We start from the raw sequence: 23,525 nt of genomic DNA on the forward strand, positions 1-23,525 counted from the left end.
AAGCAAGTGGCCTACCGAGTGAGCTAACCGGCTATCTGACATATTCCGACATAAGAATTGTAAATATCAAAAGACAAGGCTACAGGTAGTTTGCTAAATTTTGTAAGTTAAGCTCTGATTGGCTAGCGAAAGGGTCGTCAGAACGAGGTTATGAATAGGTCGTTCTCAGATCCTATGCGTAGCTAATAGGAGATGTACTTTAGTCAGATTGGTTTCCTTACATGAACAATTCTACGCCAGAAGTGAGGGTCTAACCAATAACAGCAAAGGGCAAGTCAGCCACCATAACCATTTGGCAACCTCAATCTAAGATGTAGAATCAAAATATATTACAGTAACTGAAAACATTGTGTAAACACAGAAATTAAAATTAATGCACGGCTTAACATTTCTACTTAACTCAATGAAATGGATTATATAACCGTTTTATGACAGTGTAAGACGATGAACTTTCAAGAAGCTCACAAACGCAACAGTAAGTAATTCTGCGTCTTAAAAGTCACTGAAACATATAACTTTAAAAAGGCCATAGAATTTCATTATTTGAAACGATAAACACCTTTTATCATTTATCTAGTATATACGTAGTTTAAATCAATCAATATACAATATTCATAGTATGAGATTTATTAATGCATGAGAATCTTAACCCGTTCGCTTAGCTCATAGGTAGAGTGTTGGTCTACGGATCGCGGGGTCGTGAGTTCGATCGATCACCGGGCAGGGCGTATGTTCTCCGTGACGATTTCATAAACGACATTGTGTATGATATCATTCGTCCTCCACCTCTGATTCATATGGGGAAGTTGGCAGTTACTTGCGGAGAACAGGTTTATACTGGTACAGAATCCAGGAACACTGGTTAGGTTAACTACCCGCCGTTACATGACTGAAATACTGTTGGAAAACGGCGTTAAACCCAAAACAAAGCATGAGAAAGTTATTTGCAAAGATTACGGCATGCCTTTGATAGGCATAGGAAATACAGAGCAATCTAATTGCATCATTACTTATCCTACCCACTGGCACCAGACCAGAAAAAATGCCTCTGTACATGTTATACCCTACCCCTAGGTATCATATAAGAACCATGGTCATGAACGGGAAAATGCACTAACCTATTTCAAGCGTACATATCTCACATAAAACGCTAAGTTCGATGAACTGGTACAAAGCATATTGAACAAGTGGTAATTTATCTTCCATCGTGCACCAATCACACTGTCTCAATATTTCATACTGCAGAGATACTTTGCATATTTTATGCTTTCGTCAACGTTACAGAAAAAAAAAACTTGCAAAAGAGTGCAAAATATTTACAGTTATACAATAAAACTCAAAATGACGAATGAAATTAATCTTAGAAATGATTTTGAGTTTGAAGTAATACATTGGTTTACATCTATTTTGTTCATTTTATTCACATTGCACATTTATGCTGCATATACACATATTAGCAAACACGTGTAGTTAAATGACGACTGGCCTACATTTTAACATCAACCAAGCAGACACGTTTTGTAATCTAGACCGGAACTTCAACACGGAAGTTCATCAAAGTTTTTTTCTGTAACGTTGATGAAACTATAAAGTACGCATTGTTTCTCGAAGAGAAGAAATACTGAAGAAGTGTGACTGGTACACAATGGAAGATAAATTGTCGCTTGTTCAATTTTCATAGTACACATTTATCGAACTGCATGTTTTAATTGAGAAATGCATGATTGAGATGGGTTAGTATATTTTCCTGTTCATGACCATGGTTCTTATATGATACCTAGGGGTAGGGTATAACATGTACAGAGGCATTTTCTTTGTGGTCTGGTTCCAATGACCCTACCCGTCCTGAATAACAAAACCTGTTCTGTTGTGACATATTGATACAAGCAAAACTGTGTTATCTTCGCTATAAGATACAAAGTGATATTTCGTCTCATTTTTAGCTGGTTTAAAGTTAATTTTTTGCCATAAATAAGCTGTCAAAAACATCTGAAACAGTTTATATGGGTATATCAAACACATATCAATATACTATTTTATATACATATCTTCACCTAATTTCTTTTTCTATATTGATGAATCATTGTTTACTGTAAAGCCTGTTCTAGTTTTTAGACATCATGCATGTCAATAAGTTATTTATATATCGCGGTTTTCCAGACGGTTTAATCACAAATGCTGATTAACAGGGTGTTTATATTATTTTAAGATCGCGTTCTTTTTTTATAATTATTTTTTTTTAGCTCGAGCTATTCTACTCACCCTGGCGTCGGCGTCGGCATCGGCGTCGGCGTCACACCTTGGTTAAAGTTCTGCATGCAAGGACATACCGCTATCATTTAAAGGCATATAGCTTTGAAACTTATTATTTTCTTTTTCTAGGTCAATTATCAACCTCAGTGGGTTAAGTTCCATAAAGCTGACATGTATTCTGAGCAAATTATGCCCCCTTTTAGACTTAGAAAATCCTGGTTAAAGGTTTACATGCAAGTTACTACCTCCAAAACTAATGCAGATATTGAATTGAAACATCACATGTGTCTTCGGAGTTAGCATCAAGTCCCATACCACTGACGTGCATTTTGGCCAGTATGCCCCCTTTTGGACTTAGAAAAATCTAGTTAAAGTTTTGCGTGCAAGTTACTATCTCCAAAACTAATGCAGATATTGAATTGAAACATCACATGTGTCTTCGGGGTTATAAAACTAGTTGATAGCATCAAGTCCCATAACTCTGACGTGCATTTTGGCCAAAGTATGCCCCCTTATGGACTTAGAAAATCCTGGTTAAAGTTTTGTGTGCAAATACATACAGCTATTACTTAAAGGCATGTAGATTTGAAACTATTTTTTTCTTTTTCTAGATCAATTACCAACCTTACTGGGTCAAGTCCCATAACTCTGACATGTATTTTGGGCAAATTATGCCCCCTTTTGGACTTAGAAATTCCTAGTTAAAGTTTTACATGCAAGTTACAATCTCCAAAACTAATGCAGATATTGAATTGAAACTTCACATGTGTCTTCTGGGTTATAAAACTAGTTAATTTATTATGTCTACATTGATTTACTCCAGTCTGTCTGTGTGTCTGTCTGTCACAAAGCTTGTCCGCACTCTAAGTCGAACATTTCTCATCCGATTGTCACCAAACTTAAACAAAATGTGTTTGACCATAAGACCTCGGCAAAGTTTGATAACTAGCCAAATCGGTCTAGGCATATTGGAGTTATGGCCCTTGAATTACCAAAAATCGGCCTTTTTACTTTTGTCCGCACTCTAAGTTAAACATTTCTCATACGATCTTCACCAAACTTGAACAAAATGTGTTTGGTCATGAGACCTCGGCCAAGTTCGATAACTAGCCAAATCGGTCCAAGCATTTTGGAGTTACGGCCCTTGAATTACCGAAAAATCGGCCTTTTTACTCTTATCCGCACTCTATGTCAAACATTTCTCATGTGATCTTCACCAAAATTGAGCAAAATGTGTTTGGTCATGAGACCTCAGTCAAGTTCGATCACTAGCCAAATCGGTCCAAGCATTTTGGAGTTACGGCCCTTGAATTACCGAAAAATCAGCCTTTTTACTCTTATCCGCTCTCTAAGTCGAACATTGCTCAGCCGATCTTCAGCTCAGCTTGACCGTAAGACCTCAGCCAAGTTCGATAGCTAGCCAAATCCGCCCAGGCACTTTTGAATTATGGCCCTTGAATTACTGACTGGATCGATCTAACTGGATCCACTCGTCTAAATTATCTAGAGAAACAAGACATTTTTATAGGGGCAGTTGAGGGAGCCATGCGCTTTTCTCAAAAGCATCTCTAGTTTTTTATTCTTTTTTTAGATCAATTACCAACCTTACTGGGTCAAGTCCCATAAGTCTGACCTGTATTTTGGGCAAATTATGTCCCCTTTTAGACTTAGAAAATACTGGTAAAAGTTTTGTGTGCAAGTTACGATCTGCAGAACAAATGCAGATATTAAATTGAAACTTCACATGTGCCTTCGGGGTTATAAAACTAGTTGATCAAGTCCCATAACTCTGACTTGCATTTTGGTCAAATTATATCCCCTTTTGAACATTAAACTTCTGGTTAAAGTTTGGATGCAAGTTTCTGTCTCCAAAACTAATGCAGATACTGGATTGAAACTCTATAGAAATCTTAACATTTGGGTAATATTTTCCTGCTTCTGTGACAATAATTCGAATAGTCGAGCATTAGCTGTCTTACGGACATCTCTTGTTATTCTTTGTGATTGATGAAAGTACTGGAACCTTCCATGATGCTTTAAATACTGGAACCTTCCATGATGCTGTAAATAGAAAGCTGTGTCCTGTCTGAGGACAGGGCAGAACCTAAATAAGATCTTATTGAAAACACTTTCCTGTAATATCTTAATAGGAAAATATTACCAATTTGGACATTTAACATTTGATGGATATACATTAACATTGTCTATCTAAAAAGATATATTTAAATAGAGGATTTATATAATTTGGATATACTACATACAGCTTGTAGTCTGTGGATTTGGAATTATTACTGACAGGATTCGCACTATTAATGCATATTAGATTGCATTTTACGGCTAGGTAACATGTTTAAGGTATTTGAAGCGATTGTCGCCCTTAAACGTGTTTTTCTTGAGCAAAAAGTTATGATATTGTATTTAAATCCGCTTTCATTCTCTATTCAATCGTATAATTGCAAGGCAAGTAAGCTAATAGATATCACTGCTTGTAAGTACTTGCATTTGTCAAGAGTTGTCTTTCTATGCAGATCACAGTGAAACTTCATTGATTGATATAAACAATACTTTTATATATTTCACATTTGTCAAAACATTTTTGGTTATTTGACGGACATAGAAATCCATTGATAGACTTCATTTAAATTTTTCTGTTTTTAAAATTTTAGTGTTTATCTCTACATATATAAGTTTATTTGAATAAGCAAGTGTAAATGGATTTTAAGTATGTAAACAGTTCATTGTGTAATGAGGTCGGCCATGTTCCATTTTTCAGTTAAAACTACATTTTCACTCCTCTAATTTTAAAAGATGTTTTCCTGCTGAAAACCACTTTTGCAATTTATAACATTAAAACCGTAATGTCATCAGTGCATTGTAAAATAACCACTGAACAGCGTTTTAAAATAAAAGGCCTTCTTAAGCCATTTTTGCATACTAAAACATACATATTCTTGTTGACTTTGAAAGTCAAATAAGATTTAGTTTTAGGATCAAACGAGTCTTAGCCGCCAAGTTATTTCCCTAATAAATAGGGTGTAATACTACAGAAGTTTGGGTTGTTGGGGTGATGGGCGATGGTTGGGGATGAGGGATACCAACGAAATCACATGAAAATACATGAAAATAAACAATAATAGTTTTGGTCCGCATGACCTTGACCTGTGAGCCACCGGCCTAAGTTTGTACAAACTTTAAAGGTTTTACTATTATTTTTTCTGATTAAGTATTTGAAAGGAAACGAAACAAATGGTGCCCGTCTCCTAAGCGTTGGTTCATTCAGTGAACACCAGTTTGTCTCTAGCTTTATGATGACCAACAAACTTTCGAGGTAAGGTAAAACATTCTCGAATGTCTGCGTATCCTTTAATGTTCAACATAGGAGCCGCACCATGAGAAAACCAACATAGTGCGTTTGGTCAGGATCCATGCTGTTTGCTAACGGTTTCCCTAGCTGCAATAGACTTTGAAAGCAAACAGCATGGATCCTGACCAGACTGCGCGGATGCGCAGGCTGGTCTGGATGGTGCGGCTCAAATCATTCTTGAATGTCTGCATATCTTATAAAGTTACAATGCCTAATCAGTATGTGTGTGTGAAAACATTTCTGCCTCAGATTGGTATTTATATGGCACCTCCCAGGTATCAATGATATGTCTTTAGGTTAAGACCAAAGACAAAGACGAAACGAGGACCACGATTGAGAATACAATGAAAATAGATTTCGCACAATATTGTCAAAATTTGATTGTCACATTTAAGACGAATACGATATATCTCTATGAATATGAATTAACGTCACTGTTGAATCTATGAGAATATATTATTGAAAATCCCATTTTGCAAGTTCATTGTTTCGGGGGGGTTTTGTTTTGTAAATATCCTTGCTGTGATACATACATCTCTTCAGAATTTTTATCTCGTCTAGCTTTTGAAAAAATGTACAAGGTATTACAGATTTTTGATCGTTGGGAGCTTTTTCTTTAGGTCAGCCTTTTCTCAAAACCTGTAGAAGCTATGGCTTTGAAACTTTGCATACTTGTTAATCATTATTTTTAGTATTTGGCCAGGAACCATAAATTTCGCTAGTATTTTGTTAGAAATATGGCATTTGTAAGTATAAGATTGGAATTTCTTAGTTAAACTTTTAATACAGTCTACTTTACTTGTATGCTGCGAGAGCAATAAGTTTGAAACTTTTTACACTAGTATATTACTATTAGATTAGTAAATTGGTCAAAAACATAAGTCTTTATTACAATTAGTCAGAATCATTTTAGCAAGATTATTCGAAAAATAGGTAGATCTCCTGGACTCACCAATGCGTCTGCGTCGGCGTCCGCGTTCGCGTCGGTTTCGGTGTCTCGATCTAGTTTATATGTAAGCTGGTATCTCAGTAACCAATTACAGGAATGGACTGAAACTTCATGCACTTATTCACTGTGATGATCTGACATGCAGTACACAGGTTCCATAACTCTATTTTTTTTAAAGTGTCTTTTTTAGTGTTATATTCATTCAATTGACAAGACTATTGAAAAGTCGAGCGTTACTGTCCCCCGATAGCTCTTGTTAAGTTGTATTTTTGTAAGGTTCACTTTTCTTGAATACTATATAATATTTCTTGCTTACTGTCTTACAAGCACTTACAAAGGAGGCTTCAGTAGACGTTTCTCATTTTATATGAATGCATAATCCAGATTTATGTTGATCATTTATCCATATATTCTGCCATCATCAAGATAGCATTTTACCATATATGAAAGTTTGAATGAAATCTTCATTAAAGTAAATAATATAAAATAAAATGAAATAGAATAAATATAAAAACAGGCAAGATTGTTTACACCATGTTTAAATTAAATATTTTAAAAACAAAACAAAACAAAAAACAAACAAAAACACAAGTGGTTCATTCATTGCGACACTCTTATTTAAAAAATGCCTAGAAACATCAACAGGTAATATGTAACTTACACTAGGTAGAACGTGTGTGTTCTTCCAGGGTGCCCGCCCAGTTGTTCTTTGTTGTTTACATGAGCACGTGTGCTACGTCTATAAAAATATTTGTCTTCCCCAAGGATGTCCGTCTTGTATTGTTTTGTACTAGAACGCAAGCTATGTCTTATGTAGAATAATTGTCTTCTTCCAGGATGTCCTTCAGGGTGGGTTTTGCATCAAAGCACATGCTACAAGTTTGCTGAGGAGCAAATGGTGTATGAGGAGGCCGACGCTGCATGCTGGGTATTGGCTGTTAACCTTGAAAAAAATATGCACCTAAATTATGTTAAAATATAAATAACACTAATAACATCGCACATAACATAAGATCTTGTACAATCTGTAAGCATGCGATTTTTTGGCCTTATATTATAATTTGGTGGAAACATTTCTTTTTAATAGATACATAAAGATCTAAACTCGGGTCGAAGTTTTTTAAGTATTGACATATATTTGTATGCATGCATCTGTTTAGAAAAGATAATTTTCGCTTTTAATATTATATAGATATAATAGCGTTTTGCATGACGGAAAAGACAAAATTTATAATATTTATTAACTCTTGATGCTAATGTTGTATTATAGAATAAAAGTGATTCTATGCGGCAATGTCTGCCTCAAGAATCCTCGACAAATCGAATCACAGTTTGGTTCCTCTGTGCATTGATAGTATTGTATTGTTGTGCATTGATAGTATTGTATTGTTTTCGGTTGTTATAACATTATGAATATATATTCAGACTGATGTAAAAAAATTTGAAACCATGAAAAATGACAGATCATTGTTAACTTTGTAATTAAAAAGTGCATTAAATTTTGAATACATTTATGTTGTTCAGGCGTTTGGTGCCCGTCTCCTAAGCGTCGGTTCATTCAGTGAACACCAGTTTGTCTCTGGCTTTATGATGACCAACAAACTTTCGAGGTAAGGTAAAACATTCTCGAATGTCTGCATATCTTTTAATGTTCAACATAGGAGCCGCACCATGAGAAAACCAACATAGTGCGTTTGGTCAGGATTCATGCTGTTTGCTAACGGTTTCCCTAGCTGCAATAGACTTTGAAAGCAAACAGCATGGATCCTGACCAGACTGCGCGGATGCGCAGGCTGGTCTGGATGGTGCGGCTCAAATCATTCTTGAATGTCTGCATATCTTATAAAGTTGAACATACCTGTTTTTTCCTTTTCTTGCTAATATCTTTATTATTTTTCAAGAGCATTTTTTAAGTTATATGTCATTGTTGAGATGCATCCAAGTATGGGTTTTGAAACACTCAAAGTTCAGATATTTTGAAGCATTCTAATCTGAATAGCAATACTAAAATCACTTCACTGCCTATATGCTTTTAAAAGCTTTTCTAAATGTTGCATATAATTCGCTAACAGGAACTCAAACTTTATAGCCACGGGAAATATATAAAAGGCAATCACCTGTCAAACTTGGACTAATAAATAAAACAGTGCCATGTTCTGGTAAAATAGGTATGACGTCACCGCAGGAATTCATTTCGTGTTGAAAATTCCATATATAAACACCTATGCATTCTATACATGCATCAGTGTGGTAAATCCGTATACAAAGTAATAATCATCTGTTAAATAGATATAATATAGAACCTTGGAGTGTATCCGGTTTAACACTCCTCTACACTCTTTGTTTGGAATATACAATAGTTTCAACCCTATTTAGAATTGTTGTAAACAGACATTTGAAGTTTCAACATCGTTGTCAAAATTCCATTTTCTGTCTTATAAAATCCAGATGATATATGTTATGTTTGCTGTTGGAGATTCTTAAAGAAGGTAAAATCTACTTGTAAAACGTTCAACTTGGTATTATTTTATAGAACAGAATTTTACGATTTTCATGGGGTTTCCTTTTAAAAGTACATTTTCGTATTATATAGAATAATTGAAGACGGCTTCAAAATTCAGAAGCTTCTCTCTTTCACCCATGGAGACTTTTAGAAAGATAAATATTTTTATTTGGTTGTTTAAGACAGATAAAATATACATATGCCCTGTAACAGACTTTTAATCTTTCCCTCACTAACATACCACACATCTAAAACAACAGAATTTTAATCACAACTTCTTACTTACTGAGAATGAAAGCGATTGTTATGGTAAAATAGCACTTTCTGAGCATGTCTGTTTAATTGATGAAAAAATGCAGAGAACTATTTGAGAATTATATACATATTAGAATAATTGCATCAGGTTCAAATATTTATGTAATTCAGTTTTAGCTCCATCCGACTTGTTCAACGTCAGAGTTAATACAAAGATGAATCCTTCAAGAGGACAATAACTCCGTATTTCTATAGTATCACGAAAATTTTGTATTTTTCATGTGGACAATTTTACGTCAAAGAAAATGACCAAACCATCCATAATGTGAATTAGACCACGATAATCCGTAAATAGCCAATCGCAAAGCAGACTTGTACCCGTCTATATTTCATATACAACAGTAGCGTTGTATATATATCGAGTGAAACTTGGGCAAAAAAACGCGTGAATTTCGTGTCAATTTACCATCTAACAATACAGGCTAAAGCCGGAGTTAAATGACCTTGCAATATTCTCACCAGTTATAAATGGAATAAAAAAAATATGACTGACTATATTAATATCGTAAAAATGACCCCATGTTATTGGATATCAATAAAATTGAATTACAATAAACTACATATTTGTAGTGTACAACCAACTGGGTAAAAACGTAATTTACACATTCACTGAAACGTTTCCAACAGTTGTAACTTTTTATGTTCACTTGTTATAAAATAGACATGTCAGCACGACCCTTACATTTGCAAACAACTTGTTCCAGTTGTTCGAAACTTTAACAGTCGATTAACTTTATCAGTAGATTTCGACAATTTTGAAAACTTAGAAAATCAAATGTACTTGTTAAGGATTATAATAAACACTAAATCATCTTTACAGTAAAATTAAAACATCATACTAGTGTTTCCCACCTACCAAGACTAGTATCTTGAATAGAAATTTAACAGGCGGTTAGTTTAACAGCGGTTAATGCAGTGGTCATGGGTTCGAGCATCATTGGTGTCACGACCATGACATCTCATATGACCCCAGTACTGGTTTTCATAGGAAACGGACTCGAGAGTGGTTACAATAAGCTTAAAGCTTTCATCACAATCGAGCTAAAACAAATTAGATTAACTAAACTAAACTAAACTAAACTAAACGAAATTACAGCCCGTTAAAGTTTCGAACAACTTGGCTCAGTTAGAAAGTAGAACAACTACATCTTTCTTACACGAAGGGCACGATATAGTAAAAGGCGTTCGTAGTCCTACGTGCATCTACGCACTAACTATATCCTGATAAACAAAATAAATAAATAAAAAAATAACTAAATAACTATCTAACTAACTAACTAACTAAATAAATAAATAGATAGATAGATAGATAGATAGATAAATAAACACCGTCACTGGTTCCTGTTTAAATAAGAACACAAAAGAATATAACCATAATTATTTTGTCACTTTACACCGATTGTTGAAAAGTGATTTCTAATAGAATCTGATAATTTGTATGTGATTATGTATATTACCAGTAAGCACTAGTCCATACTTAAAATGCCAGATTACTTCAAATAACAATATTTTTTTTGTCCATCATGTTTACCTCCGATTTGCTGTCAGCCTTTTTTTGTAGTTTCGGAACCTGGCTATCTTCTTGAATCTACGTATCTGTCATCGTGTTTCGCCAAAATGCAAATCCCTCACAAAAACTAGTTGTTCAGCATGCAGTTCAATTTTGAGTATTTTTGAGAAATCCATATTTAACTGTTTAGCATTTGTGATTGCAAATGACTCAAAGTGTAGAGATGGTACCTACCCAAATAAATCAAAGGGAGACAACTCTGAATTGACCAATAAACTGAAGCCAACATTAAACATTGATCAAAAGTGAAAGAAAAATCAGATAGGTCCTTATTCAAACAACTTATCAGGCAGACAAAATATGACCTACATTTGTTTAAATCCCTCTGTATTCAGTATACAATGTGCACGCTTTTCTCATGACTTACACCACAGTTATTTTGTAAGTTGTAGTGAGGCCCTGATAGAAAGTTTAGTAATGCATGAACATTATACAGAATACTGCATACTTTCCTTTGAAGAAAATTTACGACATTAAGAAACGTTATTAAGTTTTGATCTTTTAGCCAAAGTTATTTATTTATTGTTCTCAATGGTGATACATTGCTTTACACAACATTTATATATCAAAATGTAAAATGTATATATCCAACAATGAGAAATAACAAAAAAAGTTAAATTGGTAACACAAAAATTCATTGTCGTCAAATATAATTACAATGTTTTAAGGTAGTGGTTGTAATTACTACATGTTAAGGTAGCTGACAGGTAATGACTCTATGTAATGTATTTTAAGCAATTCTCAATTTAAACATTCTCTGGAGGGAACTAGCATGATCATTTGCTTTCCTTGAAAAACGAATAAATGCTGAAAAATGGAGATTACTCTATTTGATGATTTTCGTTACAGGTCAACTACCCTAAACAAACTAAAAGGTGTTTTATTTATTGTTGAAAACAAAGTAATCGGATAATTTCAGATATCAACATTAATTTAAAACTTATACTGTTTACACAACTTGAAAAAAGGTTTTTGTTGGGGCCTCTCATTTACAAATATATCAACAATTATCACCTGAATTGAGTGCATTCATGAGTGGAAATATTGATGGTAAAATGGTGTAGGGGTTTGTTTACAATATAAAATCTTTAATAACTTCTTTAAGGTACATTTTTGGTATGGTTTTGGTAAGCTTATAATAAAGAGCATGGCATTCTCTTTCACTCAAAATTTTTTTAAGCATTTTAGACTCTTGGCTAGTCTTGGAATTTGACTTTATTAAAAGACAAAAGGAAGTTCAGTATAGGCTCTTTCAAAATGTTGAAAGTAGAGTAAACTTATATTATACTCTATTGAGTTTATTTAGCTGTGGGAGCTTTTGATATAGACTATAATTGGGGAAGTCCTAAAATCTTTGAAAAACGGTCAATACAAGAGTTGTCCATTTTGCTTCAGATATTTTGAGAAAGTCATTTTTTAGATATCAAGTATTTCTATTTTTGACATGGAGAAGAGGAAAACCATAAATATATTTAGAAAATTGGTGCACTTAGCTATCATTTCACTCTGAAAAAAACCTGTAAAGATGAATTTGAATTTTTTAGGTACCATCTCTACTTTCAAAGTGTTTATGAACGTTAAATCTTAGTAAATCCGGTATTTGAGTAAAACTGAATTTATACAAATAACCTGCATTATTTCATATGCCCTACTAACGGTACAAAGATAATATCACTCTTATAAAAACACGTTAATCCTAATTTCTATAGAACGCGTGGGAGAGCTTTCAATAATTGCAGTTTTTATGTCACGTGGTCTAAGTCGGATAGACAACTCGTGCCGTTGTCTACGGGATATATACAACTCGCTTTGCTCGTTGTATATATTCCGTAGACAACGGCACTCGTTGTCTATCCTATACATAATGGGCAATCAAGGCGCGTTGCGCCTCGATTTATCCATTCTTTCATATAATATAACGGACAGTTTTAGGCTTTTATCCTATGCGTTGGATATTGCTATTTACAACTTCAAACCTAAACAAAATGAAATATCGACTTGGATGACGCTTTGCTGTACAACCGATCATTTCAAAACAAAGAAACCACGTATTTAGGCTACAGTCGTGATATCATTACAGTAACTGTAGACAATTAAAATAATTAACAAATGTTTTGCTTTTAACTGCAAAACACATTTCAAATCTACGCAAATTGAAGGGGAAAAATATAATGCGAATATGTTTTATAATTACGCATCGCGTGTCTATTAGTTTGAGGCGCCTAATCTATAATTTAATTTTGACAAATGCACACTTGACAAATGCAATATTGATTATGTATGCACCTTCGGATTGAGATTGAACAATATATGTAACTCAATACCGATGTCTCAGAGGCGTACAAAAGAAATAAAGACACGACGGTCTATTAATTATAAAAAAGCATGCGTCGAAAATGCAATCGAGCTGTTCTGTTGATCATACTTCATGTTCTAACGTAAATCAAAGCTAGTGGGCCATTTCGTTTGGGCAAACTTAAGCGTGAAGATTTGTTTTTAATATTGTAAATACTGCTTATTTGAGCATGAATTATTATGTGGTTTATTTTCAAATTCAAAATATGCACAAAACATTCTGTAATAAAACCCGTTGCAATGATGTTTTAATTGATAATAACTAATATAACTAAGCGTTTTTAGGAGGACGTATTTCGTTTTCAAAATAAATAATAATATGATTATCACAAGAAAGTCGTATCGTAATGATTAAGACCAATTCTCCTCGTAATAACGAAACCAGAAGTAAAAATTTAGGGAATGTGTATGTTGTAGAAAAACTTCTGTGGGTGTCAGTTCGTGCAGGATTTCAATAAATGTCTGTTGAGGCAGAACCTTTATCTCAATGCGTGCAAAAATAGGTCTACAGTAATTGAAAATAGATTATACTTTGCAACTTTTATTTGCAAAATACGTTGTCTTTTAATTTCAGAAGTTGATGTACTCGCACCGCTTAATGCACAAATTTGTTACAATACATGCCCATTGCCTGCTAACAGCCCGTTCTTAAATTATTCGTTATTAACGGAAGAATGGACATTTACTTGTTAATAATGGATAATTATAGTAAAATATCGCGTGTGTGTATAGGGCGGTATCGATAACCTATATAATGAACAAAAAATAACAAAGGATTACACCACAACCATGTAAAACAGATAATATTATACCCATTAAGTAAGGCGTAAAAAAATGTTTGTTTCCGATATCCCGACCTACCCTAAATTTTTGGCCCGACCCTAAATGTTTTTTATGGCCTTGGGGGAATATTTTTTCAACTTTTTAACAAAAAATTGCAAAACTGCAGGTTTTATTTTATTTTTTTTATTTTTTTGCTTTTAACATGGTCATTGATGATAGAAATCAACTTACTGATACTCTAAAGGTATAACCCCCTTATTTGTATTCATTTTTTGACACAGAAATAGTTTTCTAAAAGTCTCACATAATAAAAAATATCCAAAAAAAAAAAATCCAACCTACCTATCCTAATTTTTGGAGCATGTTACCGGAAACAAAGAGTTTTTTTTACAGACAGAATGGTGGTTGTTTTTGTTTATCAAAAATGAGTATGTGTGTTGCATAAAACTCTTTCAATTACAATATTTTCAATAAGAAATGAATACTCAAATTTATTTTATTTGAGACGTTTGCTTTAACACGAGGCAGCCTACTACACTAGATACTTGTAAATTGTATGTAAAACTATACCAACAAGCTTTAAAGGCAATTATTACGCGATTAATAATACAAAGATCATGCATGCATGTTGTGCACATAGCTAAACAAATATTGAAACAGCTATTTTAACCTATTCAGAATTTGGAGTCAATGCCCTTCTTTCCCGATTACTGTACTATTCACGTATTCCGTGGCAGACTTATGTATGGTTTATTTTTCTTGAAAAAGATACTCAACAAAAAATATTGAACGCGGTTTCGGATACTCTTTTAAAATTGTAAAAAATGTGTTTGTTTGTAGACTATAATTTTTCATAATAAAATGCACATTAAGATTCGGCGTACGAATAGTTTCGAAGATGTTTAAATTATTACGATGATTATTTTTAGCTACTGTCTATATCCGTTTCACATTTAGACATATCAGTCTCAAAAGCCCGTAAACTCTATCATTTTTGTCAAATTCTTTACAAGTTGTAAGAAACTGACAAATGAGCCGCGCCATGAGAAAACCAACATAGTGCATTTGCGACCAGCATGAATCCAGACCAGCCTGCGCATCCGCGCAGTCTGGTCAGGATCCATGGTGTTCGCTAATAGTATCTCTAATTGCAGCAGACTTTGAAAGCGAACAATATGGATCCTGACAAGACTGCGCGAATGCGCAGGCTGGTCTAGATCCATGCTAGTCGCAAACGCACTATGTTGGTTTACTCATGGCGCGGCTCAAATATCTTAAGTAAAGTTACAAAACTTCTTTACAAATGCATTAGACTTGCATTTTTCTTCACAAACTTTAAAAAAAACTTTCCTTTTACTTACCAAGTTTTCAAAACTTTAAACACCCGGCTTTTTAAAGGATTCCAACTTTGTATATCTCATAACCACATATATGAAACAACATTACTTGAGTTAAACTGAATTTAAGAGCAAAAATACTGAGCAAATAGAGTATTTAATTAATGAAGTTTATATTTAAATGTTTTCTTGAAATCTAAAATACTCTTTTTAATGCTATATACATTTTTGATGCCTGGTAATAAAAAAGAAATAACTGTGTGTTTTTGTTACTTTAATGCCGGTTAAATGTGTGCGTACTGGGTGGGGTGATGCGAATTATAAGCACCGTGAATCAAAGTCATACGATTTTGTTTTCTGCTTGTGTTTGCTGGAGATAAAAAAAAAGTGGTTATCAACTTCGCATTTTATTTAAAGAGAATGTGGAAAACATTTTGTATGTTCATAACTAGTTATCCCACTGTCAGTTCATTTTATACTCATTTAAATGTTATATAATGTTATATAAGACAACATCAAAACATCACACATTCTTTTTATTATAGACAGACCTATTACTTCACGTCAGGGTACTACTTTCTGGGTCGGCTTTATTGGGAAGGAGATAGAACCGATGGCGGCCCAACATTCTGGTTGAACGATCAGCCTCCGGCTCACGAAGGAAAAATATATAGAATTGCCTATATATATACGGGTAATTGCATTGAATAAAGCATTGGCGAGTAATCGATAAACATGCAGTTAAATGAAATAGTATGCTTACCGCCTCCCCAGCCTGTCCCTCCCTCACATTCACATAAAAAACAATATATGCACACGAATGCATCAAATTATTTTCGAGGTCAATTTTTTTACCAGCACAATTATAAGAAATGTTACGTCAAAGAATTTGCGTGTAGACACCGCATGTCACTGACGAACAACAGTTCAATTGTGTGTTATCCGTGAAAAAAAAAACACCAGCTGCAAAAACATTTTTTCGGCTTCTCCAGATTTTGTATTCATAACGATAACGGCTTATTTATGAGTTTTCTTTGATTACTGGTTCAATTTAGATGTTTTTCTTTCAATTCTTGTTACATCGAAACCATGTATAATGCGACTTTTTAATCTTATTTTACAGAGACGGAGTACAAGTGGATAAACGTGTCGGCAAGTATACTGGCACACTATATCTGCGAAATCCCCAGACCTCAGGCCCAACGTCTTGACTTAATGGACAGAGATTTTAGTATGTGATTTTTAACGTCTTGATTATCCTTAATGTATAAAATGAATTTTCATTTAAATCCCTATATGTTTAACAGATTAGCAAAGATGTTCTTTTTTATTTAGATGGGCTGTTTGTTTGCAGGTGTTAGATACGTTTTACTTTTGAAGCCTAAATGTACATTCAGATATACAAATACCAAGCATAACATGATATTGTGTTACGTAAAAGACTTAGACTCTAACTCAAAATAAAAAAAAACAAACAAAAAAAATTGGGGTCTTTGGGTAATCTGCTATATACAATGGGTTGACATCTAGATAACTTTGCATGCAAACACATTCACCATAACACCACAATGAGTCCTTTGAACGACCTATATATGAAAGGTCATTGCAACAATAGAGGTCAAATATTTTTGGCCTTTGTTATTGTTCTATTAATAACATCTTCATACATAGAACAATACGCATTCACAACAGCAAGGCGGTATTTCCCGTAGATGACAATGACACACTTGATCCTCGAAGATTTTACATTGGGAGGGGAATGGATGGGTGGAGAGGACATTCGTGATATACGGACACATTTCTAGCTTAATCAAATAAGAAATGCAGATCAACCTTAGATTTAAGTGTTTTTCTATGAAACTTAATTTATTTTCTTGAAAATTTAAATGAATCGATATGTCATTTTTGAGATCTTATGTTCAAATTAAAATGCATTGAATATACAACTTTAACCACCATCGTAGTTTCTGTTTTTGTGTTGTACATTTATCATTCGTGATCTACAAACTGTCGATGTAACACGATCATTTGTTTTCAGATGAATTGCTGAAGGTTTAAAACATCAAAATTGTTTGTTTATTACCTAATATGGTATACATTTACAGCTTATGTTTATACCTAATATGACTATACATCATTTACAGGTTATGGTCTTGATAAATCAGATGTTAAGAATATCAAGATAGGGCCAACATTCGTTTCGCAACCTGAATCTATAGTAGTAAGTCAATTGTACATTTGTATATGAGCATTAAAGACCCACCACATTTCCGCCTCCCATCTCTACATAAATTTCATGAAAGTCATTCTGAAAATACAAGTATGCTGAACAATAAAGGGCCTTTCCGAATTAACGTGTCTGCTAACTTATAAAATTATTCAGTGGGTCTCTTCAATATAGTGTCTAAACATAGATAAGTAACTATCATACATTAAAGAAGCACATACCTATGTGCATCGATTACTGTACATACTGCCTCCTAATCAAAAATATACAAGCACGCCACCATCAGGTGTAACTAGATACTTGAATTTCTCAATGTTTTGATGCAAATCGTTTATAGTTACGTGTACAATCATGGAAACATCAAAGAATGCAGTTATTCTATGGTGGGTCTTTAAGTGGAGTTATCAATATTAAATCATTTTATCATTACCAATTACCATACTCGATCGTGGCTTAGTGTTTGATATCACACAACATAATCACAGCATATATTCAATAATTGTATTGCAGGTGTTTGAAGGTGTGGAAGTTGTTGATATTGAATGCACTGCCACCGGGAATCCATATCCAAAATACAAATGGTATAGAGGCTCGGACTTTGTCAACCAAACAGAAGTAACATCTGCTTTTGACAATCGATATACACTGACTGGTGGCAAGTTTACGATAGAAGATGTTCAGAGAACAAAAGATTTAGACAACTACCATTGTAAAGCCGAGAATGACATTGGTGCCGTGCTCAGTAATAAGGCAAAGATTCTATTCGGATGTAAGCTCATTATACTTTTTCCATTACAGCAGTTAATTAACTGTACTGATTTTTAAGTCGAGCCTTTGAAATAATGACATTCAAACTTTTGCTCTTCAAGTTGCAAATGTGCCCAAATGAACTAAAACGTAACCTTTGTGTTGCAAAATTTTGTTTTGCACCGTGTGTTTTTGCAGAATTAACACAAATATTTATTATTTGCAAGTTTAAAGAACAAATACCATCATAAAATGGTTCAACTTTCGGAATTAATCATGGAATCTGTAGTTTTGAAACATCAAAACTTTTTTTTTCTTTGCCTAACATAGACAAAGTCCAACATGTATACTGAAAAAGTCAACGTTAAAGCTTTATGACACTAGTGTTATATTAAAATTGTGTGATGGCTTTAATTCACTCCGGGACCCATGACGTCAAATATGCTTTAAATGCATTTTGTCGATGGCGAATTTGTGTAGAGTATATTCAGTAATCCTCTAGTGAAGCCTGTATATTTAAGGTAGTTCTGCACGATTGATTATCCGGGGTGACAGTGTAACGTCATTTATCTGGAAACCCTTGAATAACGCATGGTAACCGTTATACGGGTAGCATAGATGATAGCGGGAATCAGCTGTATCCCGTGTGTTAACTGTTTAACAGTCAGCGCTACAGCCTCTGTTAAAGTAAATTTTGATATGAGGCAGGTTTTGATGTAAATTAATTCTAAGTAATAACATAAAATCAGCAGCAATGTAAAAGAGCTCAAAATGATATTAAGCGAATTGTGAAAAATTAAGCACAAGCACTATACATTTCAGTTTGCAATATGACTTAAAAATGAAATATTTCATTGGAACTTTTTCCATATTGTGTGATATTCCCATTGTGAAAATTGACCGGAGGAATAGTATTTACAAATCGTTCTAACAAGAAATCGAGCACACGACCTTGCCTTTTGGACTTCCTGAATTTCCATCGTGTACAATGATGAAAAAATAAAAAAAAGAAACAGTAGAATAAATTCTTCATTTTATAACAGTTTTTGGGTGAAATGTGCAGAACAATCTAAGGAGGCACAGATGTATTTTTTTTTTTTTTTGCATTTCTTTTCAGACTTGGGATATATATCTAACGTAGAACCTGAGCCACTTTACGCAGAGGTATTTAAAGGCACAAAGATTAATTGTGAGACACCGTCACATTCTCCAAGTAAGTGTTCTTTTTATTATAAGACGGCTATTGCAATTGTATTGGAATATGGCAAAGATTTTCTCACATTATGTGACGTATTAGATTTTGGAGTTCTTCTCTTTAAGAAATATCAGAAAGATGTGAAATATGTAATATATTTTCTCGGAAAAGATATTGTTGTAGAAAATTGTATAACAGAAGATCTTCTTCAATATATCTGGTTAAAATAAGGGGAAAATATGATTATTCAAACAAATTGGTGCTAATGTATAATACCTTATCTTTTCTGTTTCACAGGAGTGAATTATGCTTGGTTCAAGAACCGAAACTTGCACATTTTTATCAGGCTGGGAAACTTCAACTTTTTTGTATCATGGACTGGTGCCCTATACGTTTCTGAAGTTCAACCGACAGATGTTGATAAACGTTATTATTGCCTAATTACGCTTGTTGGTACTGAAGATGCCAAGCTTGGAAAAGCAAATACTCTCGTAAGAACCAACAAAGGAATATTAATGCTCTCGTTGGGTGATATAAGTAAGTTTTTCTGTCTAACTTGAATATAATAAACAAGCTAGGGAGAGTGGTCTCTCTTGTTTGTGTGACATCAGTAACCATTATATAATGAACAAGCTTGGAAGAGTGATCTCTCTTGTTTGGGTGACATAATTGAGTTAAGCAGTGTAACCGTTATATAATGAACAAGCTTGCGAGAGTGATCTCTCTTGTTTGGGTGACATGAGTTAGTTAAACAGTCTAACCGTTATATAATGAACAAGCCTGGAAGAATGATCTCTCTTGTTTGGTTGACATAAGTAAGTAAAACAGAGTAAATTAAACAGTCTAACCGTTATATAATGAACAAGATTAAAAGGGTGATGATCTCTCTTGTTTGGGTGACATGAATAATTTAAACAGTCTAACCGTTATATAATGAACAAGCTTGGAAGAGTGATCTCTCTTGTTTGGTTGACATAAGTAAGTAAAACAGAGTAACCGTTATATAATGAACAAGTTCGAAGAGTGATTTCTCTTGTTTGATTGACATAAGTAAGTAAAACAGTCTAACCGTTATATAATGAACAAGCTTGGAAGAGTGATATCTCTTGTTTGGGTGACATGAGTTAGTTAAACAGTCTAACCGTTATATAATGAACAAGCCTGGAATAATGATCTCTCTTGTTTGGTTGACATAAGTAAGTAAAACAGAGTAACCGTTATATAATGAACAAGCTTGGAAGAGTGATCTCTTTTGTTTGGGTGACATAAGTAAGTTAAGCAGTGTAACCGTTATATAATGAACAAGCTTGCGAGAGTGATCTCTCTTGTTTGGGTGACATGAGTAAGTTAAACAGTCTATAGGTTATATAATGAACAAGCCTGGAAGAGTGATCTCTCTTGTTTGGGTGACATGAGTAAATTAAACAGTCTAACCGTTATATAATGAACAAGATTAAAAGGGTGATGATCTCTCTTGTTTTGGTGACATGAATAAGTTAAACAGTCTAACCGTTATATAATGAACAAGCTTGGAAGAGTGATCTCTCTTGTTTGGTTGACATAAGTAAGTAAAACAGAGTAACCGTTATATAAGGAACAAGTTGGAAGAGTGATTTCTCTTGTTTGGTTGACATAAGTAAGTAAAACAGAGTAACCGTTATATAATGAACAAGCCTGGAAGAATGATCTCTCTTGTTTGGGTGACATGAGTTAGTTAAACAGTCTAACCATTATATAATGAACAAGCCTGGAAGAATGATCTCTCTTGTTTGGTTGACATAAGTAAGTAAAACAGAGTAACCGTTATATAATTAACAAGCTTGGAAGAGTGATCTCTCTTGTTTGGGTGACATAAGTAAGTTAAGCAGTGTAACCGTTATATAAAGAACAAGCTTGCGAGAGTGATCTCTCTTGTTTGGGTGACATGAGTAAGTTAAACAGTCTAACCGTTATATAATGAACAAGCTTGGAAGAGTGATCTCTCTTGTTTGGGTGACATGAGTAAATTAAACAATCTAACCGTTATATAATGAACAAGTTTGAAAGGGTGATCTCTCTTGTTTGGGTGGCATGAGTAAGTTAAACAATCTAACCGTTATATAATGAACAAGCTTGAGAGAGTGATCTCTCTTCTTTGGATGATATGTTAAACAGTCTAACCGTTTTACGATGTACACGTTAGGAGAGCGGTCTCTCTTGTTCGGGTGATATAAGTAAGTAATGCCTGAACAGACTTGGAGACTGGTCATTAATTGAATGAATATGTTTTAATTGATTTAACTGTAGTTAGAACATAACACTGTAACTTAGCTAATATTCTTATGAACTAACGTTTATAAAGAGATGACTGAGCATCATTGGATGATCCTCTACAAAAATACATATAACGTAAAACCTTCAAACATCTCCTTTGAAATAGATTATCAGACTTTTAAATAGTTGTATCGAGAACATCTACAAAATAAACTCAACTGAAGATGATCACTAAAAAATAGCCGCCAATAAAGGGGTTGATTTGCTTAATATACCCGGGTATATAGAAAAGACTGCAAAAGTATTCTGCTGATATCATTATTTAGAATTTCAAATATTTCATAGAAATATCATTTAGTGACCCTTCACAGACAAAAGCTAAAATGAAATAGATTTTTCAAAACATTGCCGCCACTGATGGGGCGCGAGTGTGCTTTAAAAGTTTCACCTCTGACATCAAATCAATCTTCAGAATTTGAAGAAAATCGTATATCCTTTGCCTATCTAGTGTTAGCAACCTCCAAACTACCTTAAATGAAATCGATCCCTCTCAAAAGCACGATCGTCGTGGGATTGGCTTTATTTGCTGCTATTTATACAGAAACGATATTCATTTAAATATCGCTATCAGTAATGTGAACTCGAATGACTTACAGGAATTATTGACCATTCTACAAATAAGCGTAAATGACATAAACCCCTCAAAATCAAGCCCCACTTGTGATGGGGCTTGAATTTATTTAATTCAAACTTCTCCTCTGAAATCAGTGAACAGAATTTAAAAGTTCCGTACATATTCCGTATAATTTATACACAAATCAGTAAGAAATAAATTTGATTTGATATTCATATCAAATAAGTTTTTCCTTAAAATATATATCGAAAACTTACTTGAACACATGTATCATTCTAGCCTCTGACAACAACTACGGACCAATTGTATATACCCACTTGTTTCCCAGCCCTACTTTGAGAGGGTACAACATCAGAATGGAGTGTATAGCGTACGGGACGTAAGTATTATTCTAGTACCAAACAGGGGTCCCATTTGAACCATATTTAAATACTCCATATCACGTCAAAATTTATGGAAAAAATGTATTTGTTTCTTAACTGAATACATAATATGCAAACCTAAGCCTTATGAAAGTTTCCATCAGTACATCAGTCCATCAAAAGAAGAAAACACCAAAAAGTACGTAGCTAAAAATGAATCAACGAATTTACAGTATAACAACTGAACTGTCCAAGACATATACATGAATTGCATGTATCAGTGAAACAGGGCATGTCTCCCAAGATGAGTATCAAGGACCGTAGGCCGAGGTCTAGGGGTAAGACATGAAACAGCGGAATCGATACCCGAGCTTTAAATTGACTAACATTCTTTCGTAGGAGAGTCACTTGAATGAGGGCTTTACACCTGGCAAGCTTAATCCGGCGTTGGAACGTCCACAGTATCTTGCAATAGCCTATATCTAAAACCATTCTATTAGATTGGTCGACCGTATTTGTCCCCGACTGTGACCATGAAAATAAACCCAGATATACATGAACAAATATAATTCATTCTTGTCGTTTAGCAATATAAATTCAAATTGAAATTTTATGAGAATAATATTATGTACTGCTGAAATTCTTTTACTCACGCTTCTGAGAATTGTTCTTAATGTA

The 23,525-nt window shown here is 33.9% G+C and overlaps 1 protein-coding gene across 5 annotated transcripts in view; it reads left to right on the plus strand.

Annotated features, from left to right (window-relative positions):
* Positions 1 to 23,525, plus strand: part of LOC123526327 (contactin-like) — a 62,210-nt gene that overhangs the window by 17,356 nt on the left and 21,329 nt on the right. For 4 of the 5 annotated variants that reach the window (XM_045305424.2, XM_045305426.2, XM_045305425.2 and 1 more), the window contains 9 exons: positions 7,403 to 7,494; positions 8,091 to 8,176; positions 15,975 to 16,123; positions 16,553 to 16,660; positions 17,574 to 17,650; positions 18,167 to 18,425; positions 19,521 to 19,616; positions 19,896 to 20,135; positions 22,765 to 22,864. In XM_045305424.2, coding sequence (XP_045161359.2) covers positions 7,403 to 7,494; positions 8,091 to 8,176; positions 15,975 to 16,123; positions 16,553 to 16,660; positions 17,574 to 17,650; positions 18,167 to 18,425; positions 19,521 to 19,616; positions 19,896 to 20,135; positions 22,765 to 22,864 — 1,207 coding nt within the window. Of the gene's footprint in view, positions 1 to 7,402; positions 7,495 to 8,090; positions 8,177 to 8,926; positions 9,056 to 15,974; positions 16,124 to 16,552; positions 16,661 to 17,573; positions 17,651 to 18,166; positions 18,426 to 19,520; positions 19,617 to 19,895; positions 20,136 to 22,764; positions 22,865 to 23,525 lie in introns of those variants that run through there. The other variant, XM_045305429.2, reaches the window with a different exon arrangement.

The sequence above is a fragment of the Mercenaria mercenaria genome, chromosome 14, assembly GCF_021730395.1.
Source record: "Mercenaria mercenaria strain notata chromosome 14, MADL_Memer_1, whole genome shotgun sequence".
Lineage (NCBI taxonomy): Eukaryota > Metazoa > Mollusca > Bivalvia > Venerida > Veneridae > Mercenaria > Mercenaria mercenaria.